Below are 19,295 nucleotides of genomic sequence, written 5' to 3' on the forward strand. Positions count from 1 at the left end.
TGCAACAACCTCTGAATTTCTCATCACTTCTTGAGACTGTCTCAGAACCAAGTCCAAAATCACTACCACTCTGGCTGTCTCCATGATCAACTGTTCTAGTGCACAGTCGTTTATGATGTCTAGGAATTTTATTCCTATAACATTATATATTCCTATAACAAAGCAAGTACATGTTCACCTAGTCAGTGAGAGGGTAATTGAAGACTCCCAGTATTATAGCATTATCTGCCCTAGTCACTACTCTTATTTCCCTCTCCATTTCAGTTTCAGCCTAAAGGGTTTGATCAGGTGGTTAAGAGTATACCTTTACCACCTTTAAGTAACCCTTAAGGCTCTGTATTTCCAGCCATATTGCTTCTTTTGTAGTTATGATCCTGATGCTTTCTAGCTTATTGGATTCTATTTCCTCTTTGATATACAATGCAACATCTCCCAACATATCCCTCTCTATCCTGTCTGTTATACCCAGGGATAGCTGTATCCCATAGATTTTCCCCATTCCACCATATTTCTGAGATACCTACTGTATCTCAATTGTCATTGAGTACCAAGAACTCTAGCCCCCCGATCTTGGCTCAGAGATTTCTAGCATTGACACATAGACACCGATAATGTGTTTCCCTCTCCAGTAACCCTCAGCCCCTTAGTCACCACAGATGGCCCTTATTTGCTATCATATCCTCATTTTGAAGTGCTATTAGCCTCCTACCAATATTATCCTGTTTACATAATCATCCCTTTGGACTGATTTGTCCCAAACTGGAGGGCCCCCAACTTCTGTCAGTTTCCTCTTGGGATTAGGTTAAAAGCTTTTCTGCCACCTCTTTGATATTAATTGCCAGCAGCCTTTTGGTTCAAGTAAAGCCCATCTTTTGTACCAGTTCAGCTTATCCCAAAAGGTTCCCCAGTGCCTAACAAATCTAAACCCTCTCCTGACACCACTTTCTCATCCAAGCACTGTGCCTGCCTAGTTGGCCCTGCATGTAGAACCAGAAGCAATTCTGAGAATGCCACTGCCTTTGAGTTCCTGGCCTTTAATTTTCTGCCTAGTAACCTAATTTTTTCCACCAGGACTACAAGACTACATTTCCCAATGTGCATCATGATTGCTAACTCCTCCTTGCTAACTCTATTAAACTACCTAGACAGCAAGGGATGTCCATAACCTTCGCACCAGGCAGGCAAGTGCAGTCAAAAATGCCTCTCACAGACCCCTCTCTATATTCTTAATGATCAAATTACCCACTACCAAAAGCCCACATTCCTCTCCAATCCCAGAGGGATATTCTTGGTACAAGAAGATATTGGTCTACTGCCTAAGAAAAGGGTCCTTGCTAAAGGATCACATTCCTCCATCTCAGACTGACACCCTCCAACTTTCAGCCTGAAACATTCCACAACAGAAGAACAGCTGTCAGCACAGGAGAGAGTTTGTTTTGCTAAGTCCCTGAGGATCTCTTCCCCAAACCTCTCTGTCTGCCTCAGCATCTCCAGGCTGGCAACCCCAGCCTCAAGGGAATGAACTTTCTGAGAGCCAAGAGCTCTGTGTAGCAAGCACACATCCATGATTTCCACCCAGTGGGTAGATAATCATACATGTGGCACTCTGCAAAACACAGGATATCCCCTACTCCCCTGCTGGCTTTTCTGCCTTCATAACTGGTTAGTGCTGGTATGTCCCATTTTTAAAAATATATCTTGAGCAGGAAACCAGCAAAAAAAAATTGGGGAGGGGGGTTTGGATGACAAAGGAATAAAAGAATTGCTAGAAGAAGATGCAGAGATAGCAGAGAAACTCAATTACTATTTTGCTTCTGGGTTCACTGTGGAAAGTGTGGGGCATGTACCCTGCCACAGCCACTATTTACAGGAATTGAGTATGAAGAACTGAGGCAAATTGAGGTGACCGATATGAAGGTGTAGATCTACTGGGAAAATGAAAATCTGATAAGCCTTCAAGTCCAGATGGCACATGCTCCATAGTTCCTAGGAAACTCAGATGTGAGGTAATTGCTCCACCAACCTATACATGTAACCGATCATTACATTTTCAGCTGCTGTAGCAGAACATCGGAGATTAGCAATGTTACACCATTAAAAAAAAGGAATCCAGAGGGGAACCAGGATGTTACAGGCCAGTCAGTATAAGGTCTGTCCCAGGCATATCCTCCTCCTCCTCATCGCTTTTATTAACCGCTAACTCCTGGACCCTGCTGGCTTGTGGTGTTTTACAATAAAATCTGTAAAAACAATAAATCAACAATAATAATGGCAGCACATTCCAGTTCTATAACCTCCCCCCCACCTCCTCCATGCCTGGTAGCTGCAACACAACACTGCCCTTGGGTCCTTGCCCAGAAGTCCGGCACATGGGGCTTCTGCAGGGAGGGACCCAATCTTCCTTAATAGAAATTGAAATTTAAGAGAATTATTAGGCACATAGACTGATTATGCATGGGGTGGGTAGCCCAGGCTGCCAGCAGCAGCGCAGTGGGGCTTATCCTTGATTATGCATGACACTGCCCCCATCCTGGCCCTGGCCTGGCACAGCACCTCAGATGACCCACAGTATGCAAATACAGGAACTCCCACATTCCCTGCAATACTGCGAGCACCATCCATGGCCCTCTGGTGCCAGCTCCATGCATAATTGGAAGCCCAATGGCCCAGCTCCACCCCAACCTACAGTGTCCCTGCAGGGACACCACATGCCCCTGTCATCTCCACGGAGCCTCAGAGCTAGACAGGGCATTCTCCCACCCCCACCTTGGCAGGAGAGCTGCATGCCACTCTCCTGCCATTGTGCGATGGGGGCTCCCTGCCCCCTGCTGCCACCACTGCCACACAGTGCACCGGGCTCTTCCAGCCCAGGTGTTGTGCACACTTGTGCGCTACACTGGGGCAGCCTGCATATGCTGGGGATTCCCTCTCTTGTGTGTGTGCAGGAAGAGGTGGGGCATGTCACCCCACCGTAAGGACCCGGCAGCAGCCTGGCATGGCTGCTTCCATGTGTAATTGGTCATAGAGGAACAAAGCTTCCTGAGAGAAAAAAATCAGTGTGCCTTCTGTAAAATTCTGCTTCTCCAACATTTTGTTGCTCTTTGAAAAAGAAAACAAGCATGTAGTCCATGGTGAACCAGCAGATGTTATATCCCTGAAATTTCAAAAGGGTTTTGACAAGGTATCTGACCAAAGACTCCTGAGTAAATATGGCAATCATAGGATAAGAGGATTGATTTTCTTATGGATTAATAACTGCTAAATTACAGGAAGCAAAGAGTAGAAATAAATGGATTGTTTCACAATGGAGGGAAGTAAACAATAGGGTTGCACAAGGATTGGTGTTGGGGCCAGTAATATTTAATTTATTCATAAAATATCTGGAACTAGGAGTGAGAAGCATAGTCGCCAAGTTTACAGATAACACAAGATTATTCCAGATGGTAAAAACCAAGACTGACTAAAGAGCTTCACAAGGACCTCTATAAACTGAATTACGTGACAATGTGGCAAATGCAGTTCAGTATTGGTAAATATAAATTGATGCACTTTGGGGCTTAAAGCATAGGCTAATGGGGCGTGAGCCTGCTGAATCTGAAAAAAATCTTGGGGTCATAGTGGATAGCTCAATGATGGTGTCAATTCTGTGTACAGCAGTGAAAAGGGCAAAATCAGAGATTATTAGAAATGGGATTGTACATAAAGGGGAGGATACTATAATGCTTCTGTATAGATCTCTGCTGTGCCTTCACTTGGAATCTATTGTACAGTTTTGGTCACTCTATCCCAAAAAGGGCATTGCAGAGCTGAAAAAGTACAGAAAAAGTATTCCAAGATGAGTCAGAGGCTGGAGCTCCTTCCCTATGAGAAAAGCCTGAAGAATCTGGGACTTTTCAGTTTAGAAAAGAGACAACTAAGAGGGAGACATAATAAATTTATAAACATCAAGTTTATAAAATTATGCTAGGGGTAGAAAGAGTTGACAACGAGAAATTATATTTGTATGAATGGGAAATTACAGTTCTTACCCATTTGGTGGGTGCTGCCTTCCGAAGCTCTTGTTCATATGAGTGAAACAGTTGTGGTGGAGCAGAACAGAAAGGATGGCCCTGCAGGAATGTGTGTCCAAGACCATTAATGGGTTTGTAGGTGAAAACCAGAACCCAGTAACTGATTGGTAGCCAATGGACTGTCTGAAGAATGGGTATGATGTACAAGTACTGCCTAATACTTGATAGAAACACAAGGCAAGTCCCACACCACTAACAACTGGTCTTCAACAACAACTTTCTGAATCCTACTCATAAGGAATTATTTAAAGCAGTCAAAAGCACAGCCCGTAATCATTACTTCGACCTCCAAACTCTCAACAGGATGTTGAATATTTTTAGTATCACAGCCTTATAGGGAAACTAAAGAGAATAGAGTCATAACTCTTGTCTACATTCATACACACATATGCATATATTGCATATAGGACAGGGTAGAGGTGAACAGGGGGAATGGAACCATTTTTGCTGCCCCATTGTGCATTCAGTAAGCTTCAGTCATAAATGTGCAAAATCAGTTTACATAAGTCTGCTGCTTTGCAGTCTGATTACTTTTTAAAATAACCAATTCTTCATATTTCTTTGTGATGTAAGGCTATTGTTTGTACCCAGACTGTTCCTGTATGTATCAGGCACCTAGCTGACTCTGAAGTTTCCAGAGGAGAAATGTGATACAGGCTCACAATGGCATTTGGCTTTTGTTCAGCTAACATGCTATCTCACAGCAAAAGCGGTGAATTGCATCCCAAGTTGTTTGGTATTGAAGTTATTTATTATTCCCTTAAATTTCTGAGTCATCTAATTGCTTGCATTTGTCCTGGTAAATATGTTTATATATTTGAAACTAATATTGCAAAGAAAAGGGACACCCCCCCTTCACACCAGCATGTCGATGCACATTTTGTCTGCAGCATAAGCCATTCCATTTTCTCAGTTACAGGCACTAGGGGTTTAGGAGAAGCCCATGACTGGAATAACAGAGTCAGGATTCAGGTAGTATAGCAGACCTTTGTTTGTTATATAGTATATATACTGTACATCTGCACAATGCGTATGGTTAATCTATCTTCAAAATAAGATTCGATACTACATGCGAATGCCTTTTGAATAAAGAGGATTTTATTCTCTGCCACATAGAAAATTAAAAATGTACCTAAGATAACATGCATCTTAAAAAAATAAAAATAAAAAGCTATGTGAGCAGTTGGCTTCATGTTGCAATCCCTCCTTTTCGTGTTGCTATCCCCTGCCTGGATTGGCTGATAATTTCCAAAGCTTCAAGCCTAGCATTTGACTGACTGAAATGTAAGCTGTGGTGATACATTTTCCACACATAAAACACTCCATTCCACCAAACCTCCTGTAAGCAGCACTACAGACACAGCTCCTTTGGCACTGCTTGGCAGTACAGGATCAGAATGGTAAGAAGCTCTTTAATTATTTCATCAGATTAAGGGAAAATATTGCTACTTGGAAATGGAAACGATGCATGAAACCTGCTAATAAACACAGCAGTGTAATATTTGGACCAGACTGCAAGTGGCTAACAATAGGAGTGTCAATATTTTGCTAGGAACAAAAGACAAGTTGGTGACAAATATCATTGGTCCCGATGGTATTGTGAATCTAGCTAAAGCCTTTTGATTCTAAGATGCCTGGTGAACTAGAGAATCTTTGCTCTCAGTAAGGGCAGTTGTGTTCATGTTTTCAGTAGCCTAGTCAGAGGCAGTTATGTGCATTCAGATGTAAATAAAAGAAGTGCTCCAAGAACACAGTGCAGATGTTGAATTTCTTCTAGTGGCTCAATATGTGTAAAATGCCCATATATTTACTGCCCCCCCCTTTTAAAAAGAAAAAAGAATTAAAACAAGATATTCCAATAAGGAGAAAAAAATAGTGCTTTGGATACATGCAGTAAAATGTTCAGACCCAGAAAGCTGTATCTGTGTCTTTTACACTGCAGATGTTAGCCTTGTTTGTTTTTGTTTTGTTTTAATTAAAGCATCACATTGTTAAAGGATACATAATTACTAGCGGCAGAAGAAGGAAGGCTGCACAGCCGTTACTATTAACATTTGGATCTACCTTAACTGAAAAAAGAACAGGCAGTAATTCTCAACTAAACATACAAGTCAATGTTTGAGAACTAAACCCTTCATTTTATCTATTTATCTGAACAAAAGGTTAAAATGATAATGGAAATAATGAGTTCACCAAGGCAACAGAAGGATCAACTACTATAATGTGCCTTTTTGACTGCTAATGAGTGAAGTGTTCTAATTTAAATTACAGAAGAAATTCTGTGGCAGTTTATTTTTAAAAATCTGAGAAAGTTGTATTATACAGCCTACAGACCACAAGACTTTTAAAGCATTTTTTGATACTGACAAGTTTTTGTCAGTATCTGACTTTATCTTGTCATGTGTGACTGAGTTTAAGAATCCCCAAGAAGCTGAGGGGGGGGGGCTGAACTGGGTGACACTTTGCGGTTTCTTCAAGCTCTGTGTGATTCTGAATCATACTTGTAGCATGCAGCGCAAGCAGAGAAATCAGTGACAGACTAAAACGATTGCTGATGTTCCAGCTTGTTGTTTTGTCAGAACCTGAACCCTTTAACTGTTGAATCTGTGTGAGGAATGACCAGAAAGAGTATTTCATGAGAGCCAGTTTGGCGTAGTGTTTAGGAGTGTGGACTTCTAATCTGGCATGCTGGGTTATATTCTACACTCCCCCACATGCAGCCAGCTGGGTGACCTTGGGCTCGCAACGGCACTGAGAAAACTGTTCTGACCGAGCAGTGATATCAGGGCTCTCTCAGCCTCACACACCTTACAGGGTGTCCATTGTAGTGAGAGGAAAGGGAAGGTGACTGTAAGCCGCTTTGAGACTCCTTTGGGTAGAGAAAAGTGGTATATAAGAACCAAATCTTCTTCTTCTTCATACCTAAGGTTTCTATTTTATGTTTTAATTTCTATGCCAGAATTTAATATGGTGGATACTATGACAAACAACTTACTCCTCCTCAGTGTTGTACTTGACTGTTGTTCTAAATAATCTTTTAAACTTCAAAAACTAAAGATAAATAAAACACATGTTAGACAGTAGTAGTAGTAGTAGTAGTAGTAGTAGTAGTAGTAGTAGTAATACATCAAATAAGATAAGATAAAAAATATAAATATATAATCTATAACAAATAATTAAAATATTAAACAGCTAAAACTGTTCTGTCTTCATTGCCTGTTAATAATCTTTCAGTAGGGGGAGTGGGAGGGCCAGAGAAATTTTATCCGCCCAGATGAAGTACATGGAACTTTGACAGAGAGGTTGGTTTTGTTCAGTGGTGTTTATTGGGCCCCAACCACAGATCTGATGGTTGATGCAGAATTAATTCTGATGTCAAACAAAAAGTAAGGTATGACTCTCTCAGGTTAATCAAAGAGAAATTCATGGCGTGGGCATATTTAGAGAATCAAGGTTTACAAGATCAGTCCGGGCAATAAAAATAGTATGCTGTACCATGCCAGTAAATCAGGGCCACCTGAAAACAGTACCCACCCTGTCAATACCAACTATACAAGAAAAATATGCAGTCATGAAATCATCATTTGTTTAAAAAGCATATGCATTCTAAGATATTATAAGAAATTATATATAATGAAAAAAATTCCAAAGTATTTCATATGGTTAAATTATTTTTGACATCCCTATCAGGTAACTATTAAATGTTTCTAAAAAGGAGAACTACACAGGCCTGCCCTTAGCCTTGACCCGGAAACTACAACTGGTCCAAAACGCAGCAGCCAGGATCCTCACAGCAACACCATGGAGATCCCACATCCGGCCCATCCTCCACCGACTGCAATGGTTGCCAGTTGAATTCCGGATCAAGCCAAAGGTTCTGGTAATTACCTTCAAGGCTAGACATGGTCAGGGCCCAGTGTACCTAAGGGACCGCCTCCCTGCCTATGCCCCCAAAAGAGCATTATGCTACGTTGCCACCAACTGGCTGATGATCCCTGGCCCTAAAGAAGTCCGCCTGGCTTCGACCAGGGCCAGGGCCTTTTCTGTCCTGGCCTCCACTTGGTGGAACGAGCTCCCAGAAGAGATCAGGGCCCTGACAGAGCTAAAGCAGTTCCGCAGGGCCTGCAAAAGAGAGCTCCTCTACAAGGCATTTGGCTGAGACCAGGCACAATAAATTAATCAACAACATCAGCAGGGCCCCTGATCCCGCTCTCCCCCCCCCCAGAAATCCATCAAGCCCCCTGGACCTGTTGTATTATTGTTGTATTATTATTGTTAAATGTTATAGTTACCTTTGTTATCAGTTAATAATATTAATGTAATAATTAGTTATATGTAATGTTTTCTGTATAGTTTCTTCAGTTCCATGTAAACCGCCCTCAGCCTTCGGGGAGGGTGGTATATAAATGTGAATTAATAAACAAATAAACAAATAAATAAATAAACAATCTCCTATTAATAGCAGAGTGCACAGAGCAACAGAATGAGAAATGAATTGCTTGCTCAAAGAGATATTAGCTATACTGCAACATATATAACTGGGGAACCAAGAATGAAGTATATACCATGCAGAAGAATGGGGACCCCAAGAGAGTTATTCCTGAGATACATGTGATAAACATCCCATAGAAATATTTCCACATGACTCTATAAGAACAAGGATCCTTATGGCAGCTAAAACCATAACAAAAGTAGCCCATAGAAGGAAAATTAGATCACACAGGAAAAATTGTGACAATTTAATATATAATTTTCTGCAAAGGAAATGAAGAAGAGTAGGTTTATATACCCTGCTTTTCTGTACCTTAAGGAGTCTCAAAGGAGCTTACAATCACCTTCCCTTCCCCATAACTGTCATCTTTTGAGGTAGGTGGAGATAAGAGTTCTGAGAGAACTGACTGGTCCAAGGTCACCCAGCTGGCTGCATGTGAAGGAAAGGGGATCCAAACCCAGTTCTCCAGATTAGATTTTGCTGGTCTTAACTACACTGTGTTAGCTGTCTTTCTTGTGCCTTAAAGGTATGTTGTGAAGGTAAAGGTAAAGGTATCCCTTGTGCAAGTACCAAGTCATGTCTGACCTTTGGGGTGACGCTCTCTAGTGTTTTCTTGGCAGACTCAATACGGGGTGGTTTGCCATTCCCTTCCCTAGTCATTACCGTTTTACCCCCCAGCAAGCTGGGTTAGAATTACAGGGGGAAAGCCCATGATTGTCCCTGCTCACATGGTTGTAGTACCCTAACATATATTATCTAGTAAGTCTAGTATGAAAACCAGTGTGGTGTAGTGGTTAAGAGCTGGTGACCTTGGGTCAGTCACAGTTCTTTCAGAAGTCTCTCAGCCCACCTACCTCACAAGGTGCCTGTTGTGGGGAGGGAAAGAGAAGGCAATTGCAAGCCACTTTGCAACTCCTTAGGGTAGAGAAAAGCAGGGTATGAAAACCAGCTCTTCTAGCACTGTGGGACTGCATCATGTGGGGGTACATGCAATGGGCCTCTCAGCCTCCTTTGAAAGTCTTAAGCCGTTTGAGTGAGACTTAGGTGGCTCAGAGTTTTTTTAATGGATTTTATTTTAAATAAAAATCAATTTTCCTGATTTTTAAAATCTTAATTGGACATTTATTATCTTTGTCAGAATTGCAGTCTAACTCATTCTGTGTTGGGACTGTTTAAAATGTCATAAATAAAGTATAAAAATATTGTTTTCATTTGTATTCAGAATTTATTCTTGATAAAATAGTTGTTGAAGGTGGTACAACTATCATATTTTAAATTTCATGTCACTTACATCATAGCAATTATTTGTGTTCATTTATAGTCTTCCTTTCTCATGGAGACTCAAGGTTAATTAAGATCTGAGACACTCTTTTCTTTATGTTTTGTCTTATAATGAATTATAAAAAGTTGTCTGGTAAAGCTGTCCAGCATAATAAGCTCTAGTTCTTGTTCTCCAGGGTTCCATAAAGACTGTTTTCTGTTTGCCAATCCATTTTTTCATGCCTTTCCTAGTTTTCATAGAGGAATCAAGTTTATATTGTGGCACTCTGAGAATATAGAGAGTTGCTATGGTAACCAATACTTACCTATTGTGCTGGGGCTCCTCTTAAGTCCACTCTTAGGGTACAAGAAAAAGAATAATAAATCAGAGACTAGAGGCAATAAAAAGAAGATATAAGAACACATCTGTGGATGGGATTGAATTCTCTTCGCAATTTTAAAGGCTGAGATAAAACTATGTGCCCGACAACATGTTTTAAAATACTTGTGCAAATTATTTTAGCTGTGAATTAGATGATAATGTCTCTATGTTATTAATGGATACTTTAAAAAAAGTAAGTAGTATCATTTTGGAACTTGTATTTCTAAATGAGATAGTTGCGATGCAAAACATAGAAACAAAAAGCAGTTAAATAACAAATATAATCAAGCCTACCTGTTAAATTGTAAAGTAGGGGGATACAGATGTGTTCCTTTTACATCATAAACCATATGCAGGAGAAGGGGAGCTATGTTAGCCCCTGCCCTTCCTTACCTTGGTTTGCTTCAATGTTTCAAATATCTCCCCCCCACACACACACACACATACTATCTGGCTTACTTTCTGTATCAGAAAAAGGTTGGGAGAGAGAGAAAAACCCAGTAATGAAGTGTCAGGAAATTAAGAATAGTCAGGGACAAGGCTTATCTCCCATCACTGGCTCAATAGACCTTGCTTTCTACATGTATGCAGGTACCTGAATAAATACTTCTGGATGCCTTGTTGTTTGGCCCTTAAACATAAAGCAAGTTAATCTGAATATTGAAAAGCTGGAAAATATACCTTTCGCTCATATTAATGACCTGTCCAGTAGGCATGGAATGTGAAAAAATGTTGCCATATAATTCAGAGATTATAAAGCATCTCAGTTACACAGGTACTGCTCTTGCAATCTTTGTTCAGGATTGCCTGATATTTTTGAGTTAACAGTGCTATGCTAAAAAGAATTACAACTCTCTAACTGGGGAGTTTGGAAGGCTTTTCACAAGAAGATGTATGGTTCATTTTAATTATCCTGTGATAATTTAACTAGGATGTGAAATATCACCAAGCTAATATTACAATATATAAATATCTACCCTTCATTGTAACTGGAGGTATATATGAAAGTTTGCATGCCTTTTGGAGCTTTCTTTTTGAAACACAAGAAGTTTTTATATCCCACTTTTCACTACATGAAGGAGTCTCAAAATAGCTTACAATCACTTTCCCTTCCTCTCCCTACAACAAACACCCTTTGAGGTAAGTGAGGCTGAAAGAGCTCTGACAGAAGTGCTCTTTGAGAACAACCAGTGGTCAAGGGAAACTTGGCAACCCCAGTTCAGAAGTTTATTCCCCCCTGTCTATTAACCTTCAATTGATCAAAATAGTCACTGCAATTTCAATATATGCATATGGAGATGACAGCTGTTTCTGGAATGTTGATACAGAGGGCTTTAAATTCATTTCCATACTTTTCCAAATCCTTTCCTATTCTTCATGTACCTATATAAAAACATTGGTAACATGAAAAAATTAATGTGCATGAATGAAGAAAAGGTTAGTATTAATGTTCTCTGCTGCTGTATAACTTTGTACTCCATTCAGTGCTGATAGTAGCAAACTGTTTTTCACGCTGGCCTCGACCATGCTGGCTTATAGTCTTTATACATGAGCTGATACTCAATCCTCAATCCTCACAAGCAAGAGAGTTGTTTTGTTTTCTTGAGGATTGAGTATTCAGTTAGTTAAATTAAATACTTTAGTATTTTTCACTACTAGTATGGCTAGTAGCTTCGGTGAGAACTTAAATGGACTCCGGGGAATGGTAGAGGACAGGAAGGCTTGGAAGATTATTGTCCATGGGGTTGCGATGGGTCGGACACGACTTCGCACCTAACAACAACAACATGAGTTGATAAAAACTTCTGTTTGCAATAAGAGACAACTTCCTGAAAACTCTCAGGAAATCTAAAAGAAAGTATATAACAAGCCTGACTTTTTAATGCTTATTCGAAATGCAATTTAACACATTTAGAGTCCAGTGACACCTTTAAGACCAATGAACTTTTATTCAAGGTACTAGCATCAAGGCCTGTTGCAGATGAGAATGCAAGAGGTGCTAGACCAGCCCCTGGCTCCGGGACAGGACACTGAGGGCACTTTGCGGGGCAGGGGGAGGGGCAGGGGGAGGGAAAGCGGGCCAGGAGCCCCACGTTTCAGCTGCTACCACAAAGCTTACACCAAAAGGTGCAGAGGGCTTGTCGGTGGCTTTGGTAGGGAGGGAGGAGTGGGAAGGAGGCACAGATGGTAGCCAGGGGCAGCAAAGCACCTGGGAGAGGCCAGAAGGGGCAAATTGAATGGCTTGCGGGGGTGGGGGAGGTGGCATCAGCTGCGGGCGGCCACAAAGTGAAGAGCGCACAAGGTTCAGAGGCCATTGAGTGGCGCAGAGGAGAGGAAGAGTGGCCAGGGAGCCGTAGCGTGTCACCTGTGCATGGGAAGCAGCTGCCAAAGGTCGCAAAGGCCTCAGGCACCTTTGTTGGGGTGGGGAGTAAGTGGTGACAGGGAGCCATCCCCTCCCGGCGGAGCCACTGTTCCATCTCCAGGGCCATGTCTTGGCTTGGTCCAATCACCAGGAGGCTGGGCTCTCCGAGGTCAGCCATCCCCTCCTGTGGCTGTGGATACAGTGACCAGCAGGCGTGGCTGGATGCTGGAGATCTGCCCCCACTGGCAAGCAGGCTGTGAATGGCGGTGAGTGGGCTTGAGCACTGCGCAGCCATCTTGTGGGGGCGGGCGCTCTCAGGGCCAGTCCTAATTGAGCCACAAAGTGTGTCTGGCTGGAAACAGAGGCCAGGCTCAGGAAACAGCACTTAGCTGAGATCTTGCCCTTTTGTCCCCTGGTCCATCAAGACACAACTTAGAACTGCAGCACCTCTTTTCTCATGACTAACTGTCCTGAGCGGAAAGGGAGGGCAGTATATAAACAAACAGACAGACAGACAATATTTTCTATGTTTATGATTACATATTTCTAGTGTTTCACCTAAGGGCTGCAAAACAGTGTTCTTGGCTAGCAACCAACCTTATGCAGTGAAGGTACTGAAATTTCAGTAGCTGATTCTCCAGAACTTCTACCACAATCTCCAATTGGTGCATTCCATGTAGTGAATGTAAAAGTTGTAATGTATTTGATGTTTTTCACAGCACATAATACACTCAAGCTGAATTTGTGTTAAGAGATTTTGGGATTGTTTATTCCTAAAGTGCCGCAATGTATTTTTGATGTTGAAGGGTTTTTTTTCTTGTTAATAATTTCCTGTCTGAATGGAGCACTAAAGTCCATCATTAGTCCTTCAGTCCTCCTTCTTGAAACTTTCTTTTTGAAGTTCATGATGATGTACAAAATACTGTAACATCTACAGCCACCTCCATTTCCTGCTTGTTCTGACAAAGTACTAAACTTTGCAGAAGAAACCCAAAGGAACTTGTTAAACGTATTTGTTTATTGTTTTTGGTTTTGATATTTGAAGAGGAAGACAAAGGATTTCTGAAATTTTCAGAATATGTTTTTGTTGCACTGCAGATATTACTCTCAGTTTTACTGCAGGCAGAGATAGGGTTGCCAGCACTGGGCTGGGAGATACCTGGAGATTTTGAGGATGGAGACTGGAGATTATGGGGCTTGGGGAGGGAAGGGGTTCATGCAGTGCCGTAGAGACCATCTCACAAAGCAACCATTTTCTACTGGGGAACTGATCTCTGTCATCTGGAGATCAGTTATAAAAGTAGGAGCTCTTCAGGTCTCACCAGGTGGCTAGCAACCATAACCACTGCTTGGTTGCTGCTGCGACCACTGCACATCAAACATTTTAGCTGTCGGGATTGTAAGTCATAGCAGATAGATATGGTGGGAAGTGGTGCTTGCAGCATGTGGGTGAGCCACCACAGGTGGCTTTCTTTTGAGGTGGCTTCTTTCCTTTGTTTTTTCTCTTTCACCCTCTGTAGCCCAAACAGCTTTCCATGAGCACTCTCCAGCAGCGCTAACAACCAATATATAATGTCCTGGGTGAGTGGGCACATGGAAATCATTGAGCCCTGTTGATGATTTGGATTTAACAGTGATTTATTCTCACTATTCTGATAATTGTGTTTATCTACTAAAGTCAGATGCCAGAAATGAACAGCTGTACCATATTGTAAGATTCAGTTTCAGTTTATTGTTATTGTTGTAGTCAAAGACTGCAACAACCCAGTATCTACATATTATAAGCAATTACTGCTTTTCATTAAAGTTGGACGGGGGGGGGGGACAACACACTATTCATATAGTATTTAGATTATCACTTTGATACATGTAGATTGTGGAATGTATTTAAAAGCACATGAGTCAGAATTGGAGACAAGATATGTGCACATTAAAGTTGCCAATCTCCAGATGGTGGCTGGAGATCTTATATTACAACTAATCTCCAGGCAACAGATATGGGATTACCTGGAGAAAATGGCTGCTTTGGAAAGGGGACTCTATGTCATTATACCCCATTGAAGTCCCTTCCTTCCCCAAATTCTGCCCTTCTCAGGCCCCCAAATCTGAAGGTATTTCCAGACATGAATCTGGCAAGCCTAGTGAACATATAGGGGAGTCTGTTATTTACCCAGATGTTTAACCCTTGTGGGCAGCATGTCTTGGAAAGAGCTATCTGAAATGGTATGAAAATATTCACCTCCTTGGGCTAGCTCTCCCTTGAACAGGAATTAAACTGATCTGTTCTAGAGCCTCCTACAAGCAAAAAGCTCCCTCCAATTGATCTGTGGTGAAGCCCTTCAAGAAATTGCATACAAATTGTTCTATAATTGCCTTGTGACTTAAAAAGTCAAAGTTAATGGCACTGGTCACTGTTTGAGACAGGATATGTAACTTCAAGGAATGCCTGTCAAACTTGTTCCGATTGATGTTCCTAAAATAAAGATAAAGTAGAAGGGTGATTAAAGGTTACAAAGATTACGAACAGATCCTGTATGGAATGAGCCTAACTGTAAGACTATTTATGGTAACTGCAACCACACAGACTTATCTTATTGTAAACTAATGGAATATTTGAGTGAACAAAGGATCATCTCTGTTGCTCTGAAGGGGTGCTTTTACTATACTCTGTTTGAAGCCAGGGGAGAAAAAAAAATGCAAACTAACTCCAAGCTGCATAAAAATAATTTAATTTCATTAGAATTTGTAATCAGTAAATAAAATATTCTGTAAGTTACTGTTTAAGAATCTTGTCTTAGAGAATTGTGCAGCTGTCAGCACTGAAAGTTAGGAGAAGGGAGGCCAGACATGAGCTGAGACCCATTTTAGATATGATAATTTTCTTTTATAGATATCATACATGGTAATTTTGTCTACCAAAAGTACATCTATTTATTTATTATTATTTACTATTACATTTTTATATGGAAAAAGCTCAAGGCAGTATACATCTTGATAAAACAAATATTGTTACAAATCTAAGTAAAACATAATAATAATTTAACACAAAAATCTAAAATCAATAAATATTTAAAATAGAAAAATTTCCTATGTTACTGTATTCCAATGGACAGAGATAATCTTTTATATGGGTTGCTCTGTCATGTACATAGATATATCACTGTTGTTATATAGTACATAAACACAGTGCACATGGAATTTTCTATATGGAATTGGATCAGTTTAAGGAGTCTCTCCATTTCATGGAATCATAGAATCATAGAATAATAGAGTTGGAAGGGATCTCATGGGTCATCTAGTCCAACCCCTTGCACTATGCAGGACACTCACAACCCAATCGCTCATCCACTGTAACCTGCCACCCCCTTAATCTTTTACAGAATCAGCCTCTCCATCAGATGGCTATCTAGCCTCTGTTTAAAAATTTCCAAAGATGGAGAACCCACCACCTCCTGAGGAAGCCTGTTCCACTGAGAAACCGCTCTAACTGCCAGGAACTTCTTCCTGGTGTTTAGACGGAATTTCTTTTGAATTGATTTCATTCCATTGGTTCTGGTCTGTCCCTCCGGGGCAAGAGAGAACAACTCTGCTCCATCCTCTATATGGCAGCCTTTTAAATACTTGAAGATGGTTATCAAATCCCCTCTCAGTCATCTCCTCTCCAGGCTAAACAGACCAAACTCCCCCAACCTTTCTTTATACATCTTGGTCTCCAAACCTCTCACCATCTTTGTTGCCCTCCTCTGGACATGCTCCAGTTTGTCTACATCCCTCTTCAACTGGGGTGCTCAAAACTGAACACAGTACTCCAAGTGAGGCCGAACCAGAGCAGAGTACAGTGGTACCATCACCTCCCGTGATCTGGACACGATACTCCGTTGGATACAGCCCAAAATCCCATTTGCCTTTTTAGCCACTGAGTCACACTGTTGACTCATATTCAATATATAGTCTACTAAGACTCCTAGATCCTTTTCGCACATTATACTGCCAAGACAAGTCTCCCCCATCCTATATTGGTGTGTTTCGTTTTTCCTACCTAAGTGCAGAACTTTACACTTGTCCCTATTGAACTTCAATTTATTCAGTTTAGCCCACTTCTCAAGCCTATCAAGATCATCCTGTATTCTGTTGCTGTCTTCAGTTGTGTTTGCTACTTCTCCCAGTTTAGTATAGTCTGCAAATTTAATAAGTATCCCCTCTAAACCCTCGTCCAAATCATTTATAGATATGTTGAACAACACAGGCCCCAGGACAGATCTCTGGGGAACTCCACTTGTCATTTTTCTCCAAGAGTACCATTGGGTACGATCTGTCAACCATTTATTGATCCACCTGACAGAATTATGATCCATACCGCATTGTACCAACTTGTCAACAAGAATATCATGTGGAACCTTATCAAATGTTTTACTGAAATCCAGATAAACTGTGTCCACAGCATTCCCCTGATCCAGCAAGGTAGTCACTTTCTGTAAAAATGAGATAAGGTTGGTCTGACATGATTTGTTCTTGTGAAACCCATGCTGAGTCTTAGAAATCACAGCTGTCAGTTCCAGCTGCTCAAGGACTGAATGTTTGATGAATTGTTCTAAAATTTTGCCAGCTGCAGATGTCAAGCTGACAGGTCGATAGTTACCCAGATCCTCTTTTTTCCCTTTCTTGAAGATGGGGACAACATTTGCCCACCTCCAATCAACTGGCACCTCACCATGGTGAAGTATTGTGCTGTTTCTATACGAGGAATTTGCCCCTGGAAAGCCACTAGTTGCTGGCAGGTTTTAATGCTGCTTCCTCTTGACTTTGCCAGCAATCTGAGGCTGTGTGAGGGCTGGCACAAGTTTTGGCCAGATTTGGCTCGGGATGAGAGAAATCGCCAAACCTGGATTTGTCACTCCTTATCATGCCTCACATCGGGGAGCAACCAGGGGTAAGCCTGTATGGAGGGAGAAATGCACAGCAGTCTCTTTAGCATTGTTCTGCCCTCATACCTGCCCTCCCCTCCCCTCCCCATTTCCTGCTCATAATAATTTTTTTAAAAAAATGGCACAGTTTGCATTGCTGCGGGACCACAAAGCTACATTCCCCACGTTAAAATAAAATGTTCTGTTCATTGTCCTCATCTGTTTTGGAATCAGGCAGCCAAGACACATCCCCATTTGTGTTTTTTGGCTTTAGGAATGTAATGGGGAAAGTGGGGGGGGATGTGTGATGAAGCAGCCGTCTCTCAATCAGCTAGGCATCCATGCACCTCATTTTTAAGCCTAACTGTTCACACACAATCACTCATTGGGATCCAGTTACCATGTCCAGCCTTAGTGACCAAAATACCACGAATCACCCCAAAAGGGGGGGAATGCTTTACTGTTGTGGCATTTCTCCATAGCAACTTCCCTCTGCCTGCTAGGGGGTGCTGCGCAGTACCATGCTGAGGGGGAGCCCCAGCCATGGCAGCTGCTGGAGAGCACCAAAGGTGAGCTGGCGGCAGAGTGGCAGGGCAGCCCCCAAGGCAGCAGCTGGGGAGGAGGATGAGGAGGAGCCATGGCCTGGTACCGACTGATTCACGGACCGGGACTGGTCGCCGGACCAGGGGTTGGGGAACCACTGCTACAGACCACTTTCAGTCAGTTAACAACTGTAGATGAATGTAGATGAAGGCTATGCCTCTGTTCCTCCCACTGGATTTGTCTTCAACTTTATAAAAATATAAAACCAACCCCAATTCAATTACATCAATGAAAACAGTAGCACACAATGGTGACTAACAGATTCACACCATCTCTCCCCCCACCCCCGGTGATGGCTCCAGAACATGGAGCCATTTCCCCCATCAGACTATGTATGAGGTGGGTGAAAGATGTGATACTGAGATGTTACGTTGTTTGTGAAAGGGGAAAGACAGGGACCCAAGATTTTCCAGCTCCAGCCTCAAACAAATGTCTGGTGAAAGAGCTCGATTTTACAGGCTGTTGAACTTTGATAGCTCTGTCAAGGTTCTTAGCTTGTCCAGGAGCTCATTCCTCCAGGCAGGGGCCAGGACTAGGCAAGGCAAGGCACACTTGATGAGGGGTGAGAACCACCAGCCTATTAGTACCCTCAGAGCAAAAAGCCCTGTAGGGGGCATAAGGAGATAGGTGGTCCCTCAAATATGCAAGGCCCAGACCACGAAGGGCTTTAAAGGTCTATACCAAAACCTTGAACTTGATCTGGAACACCACAGGTAACCAATGAAGCTGCCTCAGCACTGGCTGAATGTGGGCCCTCCAAGATGTTTTAGTGAGGACCATGGCAAGCCACATTTCGTACCAGCTGTAACTTCTGGGTCAAGGCCAAGGGAAGGCCCACATAAAGCAAGTTACAGAAATCTAGCCTGGAAGTAACTGTTGCATGGATCACTGTAAGCAGGTGTTCCAGGGCCAGAACACAGAACACTTGGTGCAGATGGAAAAACACCATTTGGGCTACTCAGGTGACCTGCGGAGGCATCAAAGGAGGCATTAAAGATCACCCCCAGATTCCTGACTGAGAATGAGATCTCAGATTGCATCCTGTCCAGGGATAGATGGTCAAGGATGAATGTATATTCAAAATATACATCAAGCAATGAAGGACTAATAGCAACTTTGGATTCCAGGTTATACTTACAATTTCTGATCCAGCAAGGAAACTACTTATGTATATGAGGATCCACTTTGCTAAACTAGGGTGATGATCACCATTAGTAGCTTC

At 41.9% G+C, this 19,295-nt stretch overlaps 1 protein-coding gene across 6 annotated transcripts in view; it reads left to right on the forward strand.

Annotated features, from left to right (window-relative positions):
• PLD5 (phospholipase D family member 5) overlaps positions 1 to 19,295 on the forward strand; it is a 143,456-nt gene that overhangs the window by 44,957 nt on the left and 79,204 nt on the right. For 2 of the 6 annotated variants that reach the window (XM_077344862.1, XM_077344852.1), the window contains exon 1: positions 5,338 to 5,470. The exons of 2 other annotated variants lie outside the window; for them this stretch is intronic. Coding sequence is in view for 2 of the 4 variants with exons in the window: in XM_077344852.1 (XP_077200967.1) it covers positions 5,468 to 5,470 (3 nt within the window). In the remaining 2 variants the exon portion in view is untranslated. Of the gene's footprint in view, positions 1 to 5,337; positions 5,471 to 7,760; positions 7,951 to 19,295 lie in introns of those variants that run through there. 2 more of the 6 variants (XM_077344842.1, XM_077344871.1) reach the window with 2 other exon arrangements.

Source organism: Paroedura picta, chromosome 1 (assembly GCF_049243985.1).
Source record: "Paroedura picta isolate Pp20150507F chromosome 1, Ppicta_v3.0, whole genome shotgun sequence".
Taxonomy (NCBI): domain Eukaryota; kingdom Metazoa; phylum Chordata; class Lepidosauria; order Squamata; family Gekkonidae; genus Paroedura; species Paroedura picta.